Source organism: Ornithorhynchus anatinus, chromosome 3 (genome assembly GCF_004115215.2).
Source record: "Ornithorhynchus anatinus isolate Pmale09 chromosome 3, mOrnAna1.pri.v4, whole genome shotgun sequence".
NCBI classification, from domain to species: domain Eukaryota; kingdom Metazoa; phylum Chordata; class Mammalia; order Monotremata; family Ornithorhynchidae; genus Ornithorhynchus; species Ornithorhynchus anatinus.
Genome location: NC_041730.1, coordinates 134,435,265 through 134,447,425, shown reverse-complemented (window position 1 = coordinate 134,447,425; position 12,161 = coordinate 134,435,265). Strand labels below are relative to the sequence as shown.

At 48.0% G+C, this 12,161-nt stretch overlaps 1 protein-coding gene across 4 annotated transcripts in view; it reads right to left on the bottom strand.

Annotated features, from left to right (window-relative positions):
• Nucleotides 1-403: 403 nt before the first annotated feature.
• Nucleotides 404-12,161, bottom strand: part of CFAP46 (cilia and flagella associated protein 46) — a 193,175-nt gene continuing 181,417 nt past the window's right edge. For all 4 annotated transcript variants that reach the window (XM_029061715.1, XM_029061716.1, XM_029061717.1 and 1 more), the window contains exons 58-60: nucleotides 8,960-9,096; nucleotides 7,894-7,974; nucleotides 404-898 (exon numbers count right to left, since the gene is read on the bottom strand). In XM_029061715.1, coding sequence (XP_028917548.1) covers nucleotides 762-898; nucleotides 7,894-7,974; nucleotides 8,960-9,096 — 355 coding nt within the window. In that variant the 3' untranslated portion in view covers nucleotides 404-761. The remainder of the gene's footprint in view (nucleotides 899-7,893; nucleotides 7,975-8,959; nucleotides 9,097-12,161) is intronic.

The following is a 12,161-nucleotide window of genomic DNA, read 5'->3' as shown; positions in this document are numbered from 1 at the left end:
CAGAGGTCATGGGTTCGAATCCAGGCTCTGCCACTTGTCAGCTGTGTGACCGTGGGCAAGTCACTTAACTTCTCTGTGTCTCAGTTACCTCATCTGTAAAATGGGGATTAACTGTGAGCCTCACGTGGGACACCCTGATTACCCTGTATCTACCGCAGCACTTAGAACAGTGCTCTGCACATAGTAAGCGCTTAACAAATACCAATATTATTATTATTCTCTGGGCCTCAATTACCTCATCTTTAAAATGGGGATTAAGAATGGGAGCCTAGTGTGAGACAGGGACTGTGTCCTACCCAATTACTTTGTATCTACCTCAGTGCTTCGGACAGTGCCCGGTACATAGCAAATGCTTACCAAATGCCATTGAAAAGAACCAATAACAACATTTTCAAAGCCGTGACAATTTTGATCATCTTCTATTTATTGAGGTGCTTAACTAACCCAAAAAGAAGTAGCGTACAGACTTGTGATTCTTATTTGCCTTTAACTTAGCTAAATAGTCAACGATGGAGTAAATGACTAGCTTCATAGAAACCTGATGGATGAGGTACATTTGGCTAAATTATCAGCTTTAATAAAGGGTAGGGAAATGAATGAATCTACCCCCTAGGGATGTTCCACATTAATATTGCGTTAAAGGCCTAAAACCTTGCTAGGAAAAAGAAGTGAACTTTCAGGTTGGCTGGGAGAGAGGAAAGCTTGCTCTGAATCAGGCTCCCTTCTTGTCAGAGTCCCAGACGACGCCCGTGCCACCTGGATCAGATGACCATCAAATTGGGCAGTCCATATATTACCAAATTGTAGGCCGACAATGGCAATTTCAATTCGGAAACTAGGATTCTGGATGTGGAAGGATGGCTTGTTTTTCTTTCTTTGACCGTTTTGAGAGATTCTTCTACAAGGAAAGAAAGGCAAAATAAGTCGTGGGTCTTTACGCCTTCACAGCTCTCTAGATTCTTTGAATGTTTATTCAATCGTTCATTCAATCGTATTTATTGAGAGCTTACTGTACACAGAGCACTGTACTAAGCGCTTGGGAGAGTACGATAGAACAATAAACACATTCCCTGCCCACAGTGAGCTTACAGTTAACGTTCTTGGGGTAGTCTTTGAACACAGCAAGTGTCCAATAAATACGACAGAATGAATGAATAAATAAATGAATGAATGAATGAGTGAGTGAGTGAATGAGTGGTGGAAGGGAAAGAGGATGGATTTGTGAGTCAGGGTTTCTTTGTTCTGGTTGCAGGGCAATTCATGGCTTGCCGTGTGGCCTTAGGGAAGTCACTTAACCTCTCTGAATCTTAGTTTTTTAATCTATGAAGTATGGATAACTACACCTGTCTTTCCCTACCTCTCAGCATGTTTTGAGGACAAAAGAGTGACAAGGTCATGCAAAATTGCTTTGTGAATACAGGTTAAGTAACATCAGGTGATTATTGTCTAACAGTGGATTGTTTGTCAGCATTTGGACTGTTGAGGATTTGTTGTCTTTCTTGATGCATAAAGGAATAATATCAGCAAACAAAGACTATGATGGAGATGGTGTTGAAAAGACATCATAAAAACATAAGCTAAAATACACACCCAGTATTTGAAATTTAAAACCAATACTTTTTCAAATTGAAAAATAAAAACCTGATAATCATGCTGATAAGAGACTTGGGCAAGTCTCTTAACCCTTCTGTGTCTCAGGTCCCTCAACTGTAAAATGGGAATAGTAATTCCTGTGTTCCCTCTCGACTGCAGTGGTTGCCTATATTTATGAGTACAAAAATAATACACAACTATGGGTTTTTTTTAATATTCATTTATTTTTAAAGCTCTCTAACCCATATTTTAGTTTCTGGCTGGGATTCTCCTTAGTGGCATCCTAGTTAACTGATAGTCATGATTAATTTTATACTCCTGTGTAATCTTATATCTGGGTATATTTAGTTGAATCAGTCAATAAATCAGTCATATTCATAGAGCCCTTACTATGTGCAGAGCACTGTACTAAGTGCTGGGGAGACTACAGTATAACAGAGCTGGTAGACATGTTCCCTGCCCACAACATGTTTACAGTCTAGGAGACACAGGAATTAATATAAATGAATGAATTATGGATATGTGTGTAAGTATTGATGGGATGAAGGAGGGGTGAATAAAGGGTGCAAATCTAAGTGCAGGGGTGTTGTGGAAGAGAGTGGAGGGAAAAGGAAATGAAGGCTTAGTTGGGGAAGGTCTCTAGGTGGAAATGTGCTTTTCATGTGGCTTTGAAAGTAGGGAGAGTGATTGTTGGCAGGATACGAAGAGGATTCATTCATTCAATAGTATTTATTGAGCGCTTACTTATGCAGAGCACTGTACTAAGCACTTGGAATGTACAATTTGACAACAGATAGAGACAATCCCTGCCCAATGAAGCGTTCACAGTCTAAACGGGGGAGACAGACAGCAAAGCAAAACAGAACAAAACAAAACATCATCATCAAGATAAATAGAATCAAGGAGATATACACCTCATTAACAAAATAAATAGGGTAATAAATAATATTTACAAATGAAGGGGAGGGGAAGGGGGAAGAGCAGAGGGTGGGAGGGGGAGCAGAGGGAAAGGGGGCTCAGTCTGGGAAGGTCTCTTGGAGGAGGTGAGCTCTCAGTAGGGCTTTGAAGAGGGGAAGAGTTAGTTTGGCGGATGTGAGCAAGGAGGGCATTCCAGGACAGCGGGAGGATGTGGCCCAGGACAGCGGGATAGGCATGAACGGTGGACAGTTAGGAGGTGAGCGGCAGAGGAGCGGAGCGTGCGGGGTGGGCAGTAGAAAGAGAGAAGGGAGGTGAGGTAGGAGGGGCCAAGGTGATGGAGAGCTCTGAAGCCAAGAGTGAGGAGTTTTTGTTTGAAGCCAAGAGTGAGGATACGAAGGGCGTTCCGGGATAGAGGCTGAATGAGAGCGAGGATTTAGTGTTGAGATAGATGAGATCGAGGTCCAGTGAGTAGATTTAGATTAGAGAAGCAAAGTGTGAGGGTTGGGTTGTAGTAGAAAATCAGGGAAGGTATGGTAGCTGGGGGCAAGTTGATCTAGTGCTTTAAAGCTGATGGTAAGGAGTTTCTGTTTGATGCGGAGGTGGATGGGCCACCACTGGAAGTTCTTGGGGAGTGGGGAAACGTGGCCTGAAAGGTTTTGTAGAAAAATGGTTTGGGCTGCAGAGTGTAGTACTGCCCCGAGTTGGGAGAGATGAGAGGAAGGGAGGTCAGCAAGGTGGCTGATGCAGTAATCAAGGAGGGATAGGACAAATGTTTGGATTAACGTGGCAGCAGTTTGGATCCAAGTAGTCGGTGAACAATTTTAGGATTTTAAGGAAGAAAGGAAAGAGCATGGAACTTTCTATTTAAAGGAATCATTTCAGCATCAGCATTTTATTTTACTTCATAGCTTCAATTAATAATAATCTAGCCCCTAGCGAATCCAGGAAGGCCTACCCACAGCATCTGATATGATGAATACATCTACATGGTACTTCTTAAGCACTTATTATGTGCCAAGCACTGTTCTAAGCACTGGGGTAGGTACAAGTTAATCAGATTGGACACAGTCCCTGTTCCACATGGGCTAACACTTTTAATCCCCAATTTACAGATGAGATAACTGAGGCCCAGAGAAGTTAAATGACTTGCTCAAGGTCACACAGCAGACACGTGGCAGAGCTAGGATTCGAACCCAAGTCCTTCTGACTCCCAGGCCCGGGATCTACCCACTGGTTTAAAGTGGGGCCGTGAATCAGGAGACACAGGTTTTAATCCCGGTTCTATCCCCATCTGTTGAGTGACTTTGGGCAAGTCTCTTAACCTCCCTGTGTCTCAGGTCCCTCAACTGTAAAATGGAAATAGTAATTCCTGTGTTCCCTCTCGACTGCAGTGGTTGCCTATCAACTTCCTATCGAGCAAAAACTCCTCAGTGTTGACTTCAAAGCTGTCCATCCCCTTGCCCCTTCCTACCTCACCTCCCTTCTCTCCTTCTCCATCCCAGCCCACACACTCCACTCCTCTGGTGCCACTGACCTATTCACTGGGCCTCGTTCTTGCCCGTTGGCCATCGACCCCTGTGCCATGTCCTACCTCTGACCTGGAATGTCCTCCCTTCTCACATCCACCACACTGGCACACTTCCCCCCTTCAAAGCCCTACTGAAAGCTCACTTCCTTCAGGAGGCCTTCCCAGACTAAGCCACCTTTTTCCTCTGCTCCTCCCCCCCCCCCATCGCCCTGACTCGCTCCCTTTGCTCTAAACCCCCTGCCCCACAGCACTTGTGTATATATGTACATATTTATAATTACAAATCTATTTATTTTTATTAATGATGTGTGTATATCTATTATTCTATTTATTTATATTGATTCTTTCGATGCCTGTTTACTTGTTCAGATGTCTGTCTCCCCCTTCTAGTCTGTGAGCCCATTGTAAATGTACTTTCCAAGAGCTTAGTACAGGGCTCTGTACAAAGTGAGTGCTCAATGAACATGACTGAATGAATGTCTATAAGCTCCTTGTGGGCAGGTAACATATCCACCAACTCTGTTGGTTTGTACTCTCCCAAGTGCTTAGTGCAGTGCTCTTCACAAAGAAAATATTCAGTAAATACCATGGATTGACTGATTCTCTACCTCACATACTTGCGAGGACAAAACTGAGGTAAGTAATGAAACCTGCGGGAATAAAAGTGCTTTTATCATTTAAAGGTATATCTTACTAAAACTGTTTTAAGTTGGACAAAACAGAAGGAAAAGTATCATTCTCAAGAGGATTACTGCATCAGCATCATTTATGACCTTCCAACCTTTTTCATTCATTCATTCATTCAATAGTATTTATTGAGCACTTACTATGTGCAGAGCATTGTACTAAGCGCTTGGAATGAACAAGTCGGCAACAGATAGAGACGGTCCCTGCCGTTTGACGGGGTTATGGTCTTATCGGGGGAGACGGACAGACAAGAACAATGGCAATAAATAGAGTCAAGGGGAAGAACATCTCGTAAAAACAATGGCAACTAAATACAATCAAGGTGATGTACATTTCATTAACAAAATAAATAGGGTATGAAAATATATACAGTCGAGCAGACGAGTACAGTGCTGAGGGGATGGGAAGGGAGAGGGGGAGGAGCAGAGGGAGATGGGGGGAAAAGAGGGGTGGTAGAGGGAGTAGAGGGAGAAGGGGAGCTCAGTCTGGGAAGGCCTCTTGGAGGAGGTGAATTTTAAGTAGGGTTTTGAAGAGGGGAAGAGAATCAGTTTGGCGGAGGTGAGGAGGGAGGGCGTTCCGGGACCACGGGAAGACGTGACCCAGGGGTCGACGGTGGGATGGGCGAGACCGAGGGACGGCGAGGAGGTGGGCGGCAGAGGAGCGGAGCGTGCGGGGTGGGCGGTGGAAAGAGAGAAGGGAGGAGAGGTAGGAAGGGGCAAGGTGACGTAGAGCCTCGAAGCCTAGAGTGAGGAGTTTTTGTTTGGAGCGGAGGTTGATTGGCAACCACTGGAGGTGTTTAAGAAGGGGAGTGACAGGCCCAGATCATTTCTGCAGGAAGATGAGCTGGGCAGCGGAGTGGGGCAGGGCTAGAGAGGAGGAAGGGAGATCAGAGACAAGGCTGACACAGTAGTCTAGCCCGGATATAACGAGAGCCCGTAGCAGTAAGGTAGCCGTCTGGGTGGAGAGGAAAGGGCGGATCTTGGCGATATCGTAAAGGTGAAACCGGCAGGTCTCGGTAACGGGTAGGATGCGTGGGGTGAACGAGAGAGACGAGTCAAGGATGACACCGAGATCGCGGGCCTGAGAGATGGGAAGGACGGTCGTGCCATCCACGGTGATAGGGAAGTCTGGGAGAGGACCGGGTTTGGGAGGGAAGATGAGGAGCTCAGTCTCGCTCACGTTGAGTTTTAGGTGGCGGGCCGACATCCAGGTGGAGACATCCCGGAGGCGGGAGGAGATGCGAGCCTGAAGGGAGGCGGAGAGGACGGGGTGGAGATGTAGATCTGCGTGTCATCTGCGTAGAGATAGTAGTCAAAGCCATGAGAGCGAATGAGTTCACCGAGGGAGTGAGTGTAAATGGAGAACAGAAGAGGGCCAAGAACTGACCTTTGAGGAACTCCAACAGTCAAAGGATGGGAGGGGGAGGAGGAGCCAGCGAAGGAGACCGAGAAGGACCGGCCAGAGAGATGAGAGGAGAACCGGGAGAGGACGGAGTCCGTGAAGCCAAGGTGAGATAAGGTATGGAGGAGGAGGGGATGGTCGACAGTGTCAAAGGCAGCGGAGAGGTCAAGGAGGATCAGAATGGAGTAGGAGCCATTGGATCTGGCAAGAAGGAGGTCACGGGTGACCTTAGAGAGAGCAGTCTCGGTAGAGCGGAGGGGATGGAAGCCAGATCGGAGGGGGTCCGGGAGAGAATGGGAGTTGAGGAATTCTAAGCGGCGATTGTAGACGACTCGTTCTAGGATTTTGGAAAGGAAGGGTAGTAGGGAGATAGGGCGATAACTGGAGGGGGTAGTGGGGTCGAGAGCGGATTTTTTTAGGATGGGGGAGACGTGGGCATGTTTGAAGGCAGAGGGGAAGGAGCCGTTGGAGATTGAGTGGTTAAAAATAGAAGTTAAGGAAGGGAGGAGGGCAGGGGCGACGGTTTTAATAAGGTGAGAGGGAATGGGTCCGAGGCGCAGGTGGAGGGGGTGGCACTTGCGAGGAGGGAGGAGATCTCCTCTGAGGATACCGCAGGGAAGGATGGAAAAGTAGGGGAGAGGGTCGATGGGGGGGAGGGGAGAGGCGGAGGGGTGACTTTGGGGAGCTCAGACCTGATTGTGTTGATTTTTGTGATGAAATAGGTGTCCAGATCATTGGGGGTGAGAGATGGGGGAGGGGGAGGAACAGGGGGCCTAAGGAGAGAGTCGCTGCTCCCGTCTCACAAAAGACACCCTCAGAGATGTCGTGCCAGAGACTAAGTCCCACCAAAAAACACGTCGCCGAAAATCTCCGCACACATTTCTGACCCTTGGTGTGAAAAAATAGCCACCCGCCTCGGCAGCGGGGACACACGACTGGTGGAGGCCGGGTCCGCGCAACGCCGCCCCGGCACCTGGTTGTCTCTCCCCACTTCAGAACATACTTCACTCTGCTCTGGATTATCTTACTCCAGAAATGTTCTGGGCATGTCACCCCCACCTTCTCAAAAATCTCCAGTGGTTTCCTATTCACTTCCGTATCAAGCAAAAGCTCCTCACTGTTGGCTTCAAAACTCTCCATCCCCTTGCCCCTTCTTACCTCCCCTCCCTTCTCTCCTTCTCCATCCCAGCCCGCAAACTCCATTCCTCTGGTGCTGCTAACCTTCTCACTGGGCCTCGTTCTCACCTGTCCCACCGTCGACCCCTGGCCCATGTCCTACCTCTGTTCCGACATGCCCTCCCTCCTCAAATCTGCCAAATAATCACACTTCCCCCTTCAAAGTCCAACTGAAGTCTCACCTCCTCCAAGAGGCCTTCCCAGACTAAGCCCCTCCCCTCTCCATCACCCCTATTCTCTCTCTTTGCTCTACCCTTCCTCCCCACCCCACAGTACTTGTGTATATATGTACATATCTGTAATTCTATTTATTTACATTAATGCCTCTTAATTTGATGTGTATATATCTATAATTCTATTTATATTGATGCCATTGATGCCTGTTTACTTGTTTTGATGTCTGACTCCCCTCCTTCTAGACCGTAAGCTTGTTATGGGCAGGGATTGTCTCTCTTTATTGCTGAATTGTACTTTCCAAGTGCTTAGAACAGTGCTCTGCACACAGTAAGTGCTCAATAAGTATGATTGAAGGAATGAAAGAATGAAAAGGCTTACTATAATGTATAGAAATTAGTAATTTTAAAGATTACCTTCGATAACCATTTCTTCCATTCCTTGCCTGTGAAATAAATGCACCGTCTTCCCATTTGTTCTTCCAGTTCTTAACAGATCTGTAAAAGAAGCATTGGAAAGCATAGGAATGGATGGATCTGGAAGGTTTTGTGAGGCAAATGGATATTACATGCTTCCATTTGGATTTGGGCCTCTGCTCAGTTGTGCAGCTCTTCATTCTGGCTCCAAAAAACTCCTCCACTCGCCCTCTTCCTCCTGCTCAGCTCACAGCTCACAATTGTTGCCGAATTGTACATTCCAAGCTCTTAGTACAGTGCTCTGCATATAGTAAGCGCTCAATAAATACTATTGAATGAACACCCTTCATCCCCCACCCAAGGTTCTCACTTCCCCCACCTTCGACCTTCCGCTCATGCTATTCTTCCAGCCTGGAATTCCCTTCTCCTGCCTCAAATCCAATCGACCACAGCTCTGCCCATCTCTAAAGCCCTCCTAAAATTCCACTTTCTCTGAGGAGCCTTCCTTGATTAACTCACAACACCAGCTGGCAAATGACCACTGAGTACTGTCCTTTAATTCTATCCTCTTGCATTTGTGAAGATATGTATATTTTTATTTACATACATATTCATCTCTGCGTACAGTTACTCCTTAAGCTGTTTTGTATGGATGTAGTTTTGCTGCTTCCCACCTTATACTTGCTCGCCTTCTGGATTTAGCCATTGACAATCACTTTCCCATTAGATTATGAACTCCCCGAAGGCGGCCAACGCCCATCTTCCTACTGTTGTCCTCTTTCAAGGGCTTAGTACAGTCCCTAGCATTTAGGAAATGATGAGTAAGTGCCACTGACTGATAGGTGTGAAATACATTCATTCATTTAATAGTATGTATTGAGCGCTTACTATGTGCAGAGCACTGTACTAAGCGCTTGGAATGTACAATTCGGCAATAGATAGAGACAATCCCTGCCCATTGACAGGCTTACAGTCTTATCGGGGGAGAAAGACAAAAACAATAGCAATAAATAGAATCAAGGGGACGTACATCTCATTAACAAAATAGGGTAATAAAAATACATACTTTCACACAGGACTTGCAGTCTTCTGGCATTGTGTTGCAAAGTCGTGTGCCACTGGTTGATTATGACACTGTGGACCCCACAAAGGCTTAATAGGACGGCCGTCTCTATCGGTCTCTCTATCAAGAGCTGTCGAGTGCTGAAAGAACAATGACTTCCAATTATAGGATTATATCCAGTGAAGCATGCGACATCAATTATGTAGTGAGGATGGAGGTTGCGGGACAAATGGCAAAATGGTTTCCACAAGGTGGTATCCATCTTTACCAAACACACTCCATTGTGAACTATTTTTCACTTGACTACAAGTTTCACTTTCATTCATTCATTCAATAGTATTTATTGAGCGCTTACTATGTGCAGAGCACTGTACTAAGCGCTTGGAATGAACAAGTCGGCAGCAGATAGAGACGGTCCCTGCCGTTTGACGGGCTTACGGTCTAATCGGGGGAGACGGACAGACGAGAACGATGGCGATAAATAGAGTTGAGGGGAAGAACATCTCATAAAAACCGATGGCGACTAAATAGAATCGAGGCGATGTACATTTCATTAACAAAATAAATAGGGTAATGAAAATATATACAGTCGAGCAGACGAGTACAGTGCTGAGGGGATGGGAAAGAAGAGGGGGAGGAGCAGAGGGAGATGGGGGAAAAGAGGGTTAAGCTGAGGAGAGGTGAAGGGGGGGTGGTAGAGGGAGTAGAGGGAGAAGAGGAGCTCAGTCTGGGAAGGCCTCTTGGAGGAGGTGAGTTTTAAGTAGGGTTTTGAAGAGGGGAAGAGAATCAGTTTGGCGGAGGTGAGGAGGGAGGGCGTTCCAGGACCGCGGGAGCATGTGGCCCGGGGGTCGACGGCGGGATAGGCGAGACCGAGGGACGGCGAGGAGGTGGGCGGCGGAGGAGTGGAGCGTGCGGGGTGGGCGGTAGAAAGAGAGAAGGGAGGAGAGGTAGGAAGGGGCAAGGTGACGTAGAGCCTCGAAGCCTAGAGTGAGGAGTTTTTGTTTGGAGCGGAGGTCGATAGGCAACCACTGGAGATGTTTAAGAAGGGGAGTGACATGCCCAGATCGTTTCTGCAGGAAGATGAGCCGGGCAGTGGAGTGAAGAATAGATCGGAGCGGGGCGAGAGAGGAGGGAGATCAGAGAGAAGGCCGACACAGTAGTCTAGCCGGGATATAACGAGAGCCCGTAGCTGTAACGTAGCCGTTTGGGTGGAGAGGAAAGGGCGGATCTTGGCGATATCGTAAAGGTGAAACCGGCAGGTCTCGGTAACGGATAGGATGCGTGGGGTGAACGAGAGAGACGAGTCAAGGATGACACCGAGATCGTGGGCCCGAGAGACGGGAAGGATGGTCGTGCCATCCACGGTGATAGGGAAGTCTGGGAGAGGACCGGGTTTGGGAGGGAAGATGAGGAGCTCAGTCTCGCTCACGTTGAGTTTTAGGTGGCGGGCCGACATCCAGGTGGAGACATCCCGGAGGCGGGAGGAGATGCGAGCCTGAAGGGAGGGGGAGAGGACAGGGGCGGAGATGTAGATCTGCGTGTCGTCTGCGTAGAGATGGTAGTCAAAGCCGTGAGAGCGAATGAGTTCACCGAGGGAGTGAGTGTAAATGGAGAACAGAAGAGGTCCAAGAACTGACCCTTGAGGAACTCCAACAGTCAAAGGATGGGAGGGGGAGGAGGCGTCAGCGAAGGAGCCCGAGAAGGACCGGCCAGAGAGGTAAGAGGAGAACCAGGAGAGGACAGAGTCCGTGAAGCCAAGGTGAGATAAGGTATGGAGGAGGAGGGGATGGTCGACAGTGTCAAAGGCAGCGGAGAGGTCAAGGAGGATCAGAATGGAGTAGGAGCCATTGGATCTGGCAAGGAGGAGGTCACGGGTGACCTTAGAGAGAGCAGTCTCGGTAGAGCGGAGGGGATGGAAGCCGGATCGGAGGGGGTCCGGGAGAGAATGGGAGTTAAGAAATTCTAAGCAGCGATTGTAGACGACTCGTTCTAGGATTTTGGAAAGGAAGGGTAGTAGGGAGATAGGGCGATAACTGGAGGGGGAAGTGGGGTCGAGAGAGGGTTTTTTTAGGATGGGGGAGACGTGGGCATGTTTGAAGGCAGAGGGGAAGGAGCCGTTGGAGATCGAGTGGTTAAAAATAGAAGTTAAGGAAGGGAAGAGGGCAGGGGCGACAGTTTTAATAAGGTGAGAGGGAATGGGGTCCGAGGTGCAGGTGGAGGGGGTGGCACTTGCGAGGAGGGAGGAGATCTCCTCTGAGGATACCGGAGGGAAGGATGGGAAAGTAGGGGAGAGGGTCGGTGGGGGGGAGGGGAGAGGCGGAGGGGTGACTTTGGGGAGCTCAGACCTGATTGTGTTGATTTTCGTGAGGAAATAGGTGGCCAGATCATTGGGGGTGAGAGATGGGGGAGGGGGAGGAACAGGGGGCCTAAGGAGAGAGTTAAAGGTCCGGAACAATCGGCGGGGGTGACGGGCATGGGTGTCGATGAGGGAGGAGAAGAAGCTTTGCCTGGCGGAGGAGAGGGGAGTTAAGGCAGGAAAGGATAAATTTGAAGTGTGTGAGGTCGGCTCGGTGCTCGGACCTTTGCCAGCAGCGCTCGGCAGCTCGAGCATAGGAGTGTAGGAAGCGGACAGAGGAGGTGATCTGGGGCTGTGGGTTAGTGGAGCGAGAGCGGCGGAGGGAAAGGGGGGCGAGAGAGTTGAGATGAGTAGAGAGGGTGGAGTTGAGTTCACCTGAATTCAAGCAATTCTAATTTGAGCAATTCTAATTTGAGCAATTCTAATTGTCCAGTGCAAAACCCTAATGAATCGCTTGGGCTGGGTGGGTGACTGAGTTTATTGGCCAGAATGCAAGAACGGACTTCTGTCGGCTCTTATCACTCAGTCATTAGTATTTGTTGAGAACTTACTATGTGTGAAGCACTGTACTAAGCGCTTGGGAGAGTACCATGTAACAATCAACAGACACATTCCCTGCCCACAATGAGCTTACAGTCTAGAATTAGCCTTTGAAGTCCAGGGGTGTATCCTCTCCCAGTGTTTAGTTCAGTGCTCTAGACTGTAAGCTTGTTGTGGGCAGGTAATGTATCTGTTTATTGTTGTATCGTCCTCTCCCAAGTGATTAATACAGTGCTTTGCACATAGGAAGCTCTCAATAATTGAATGAATTCTCTGCACACAGTAAATGCTTAAATAATATTATTACTA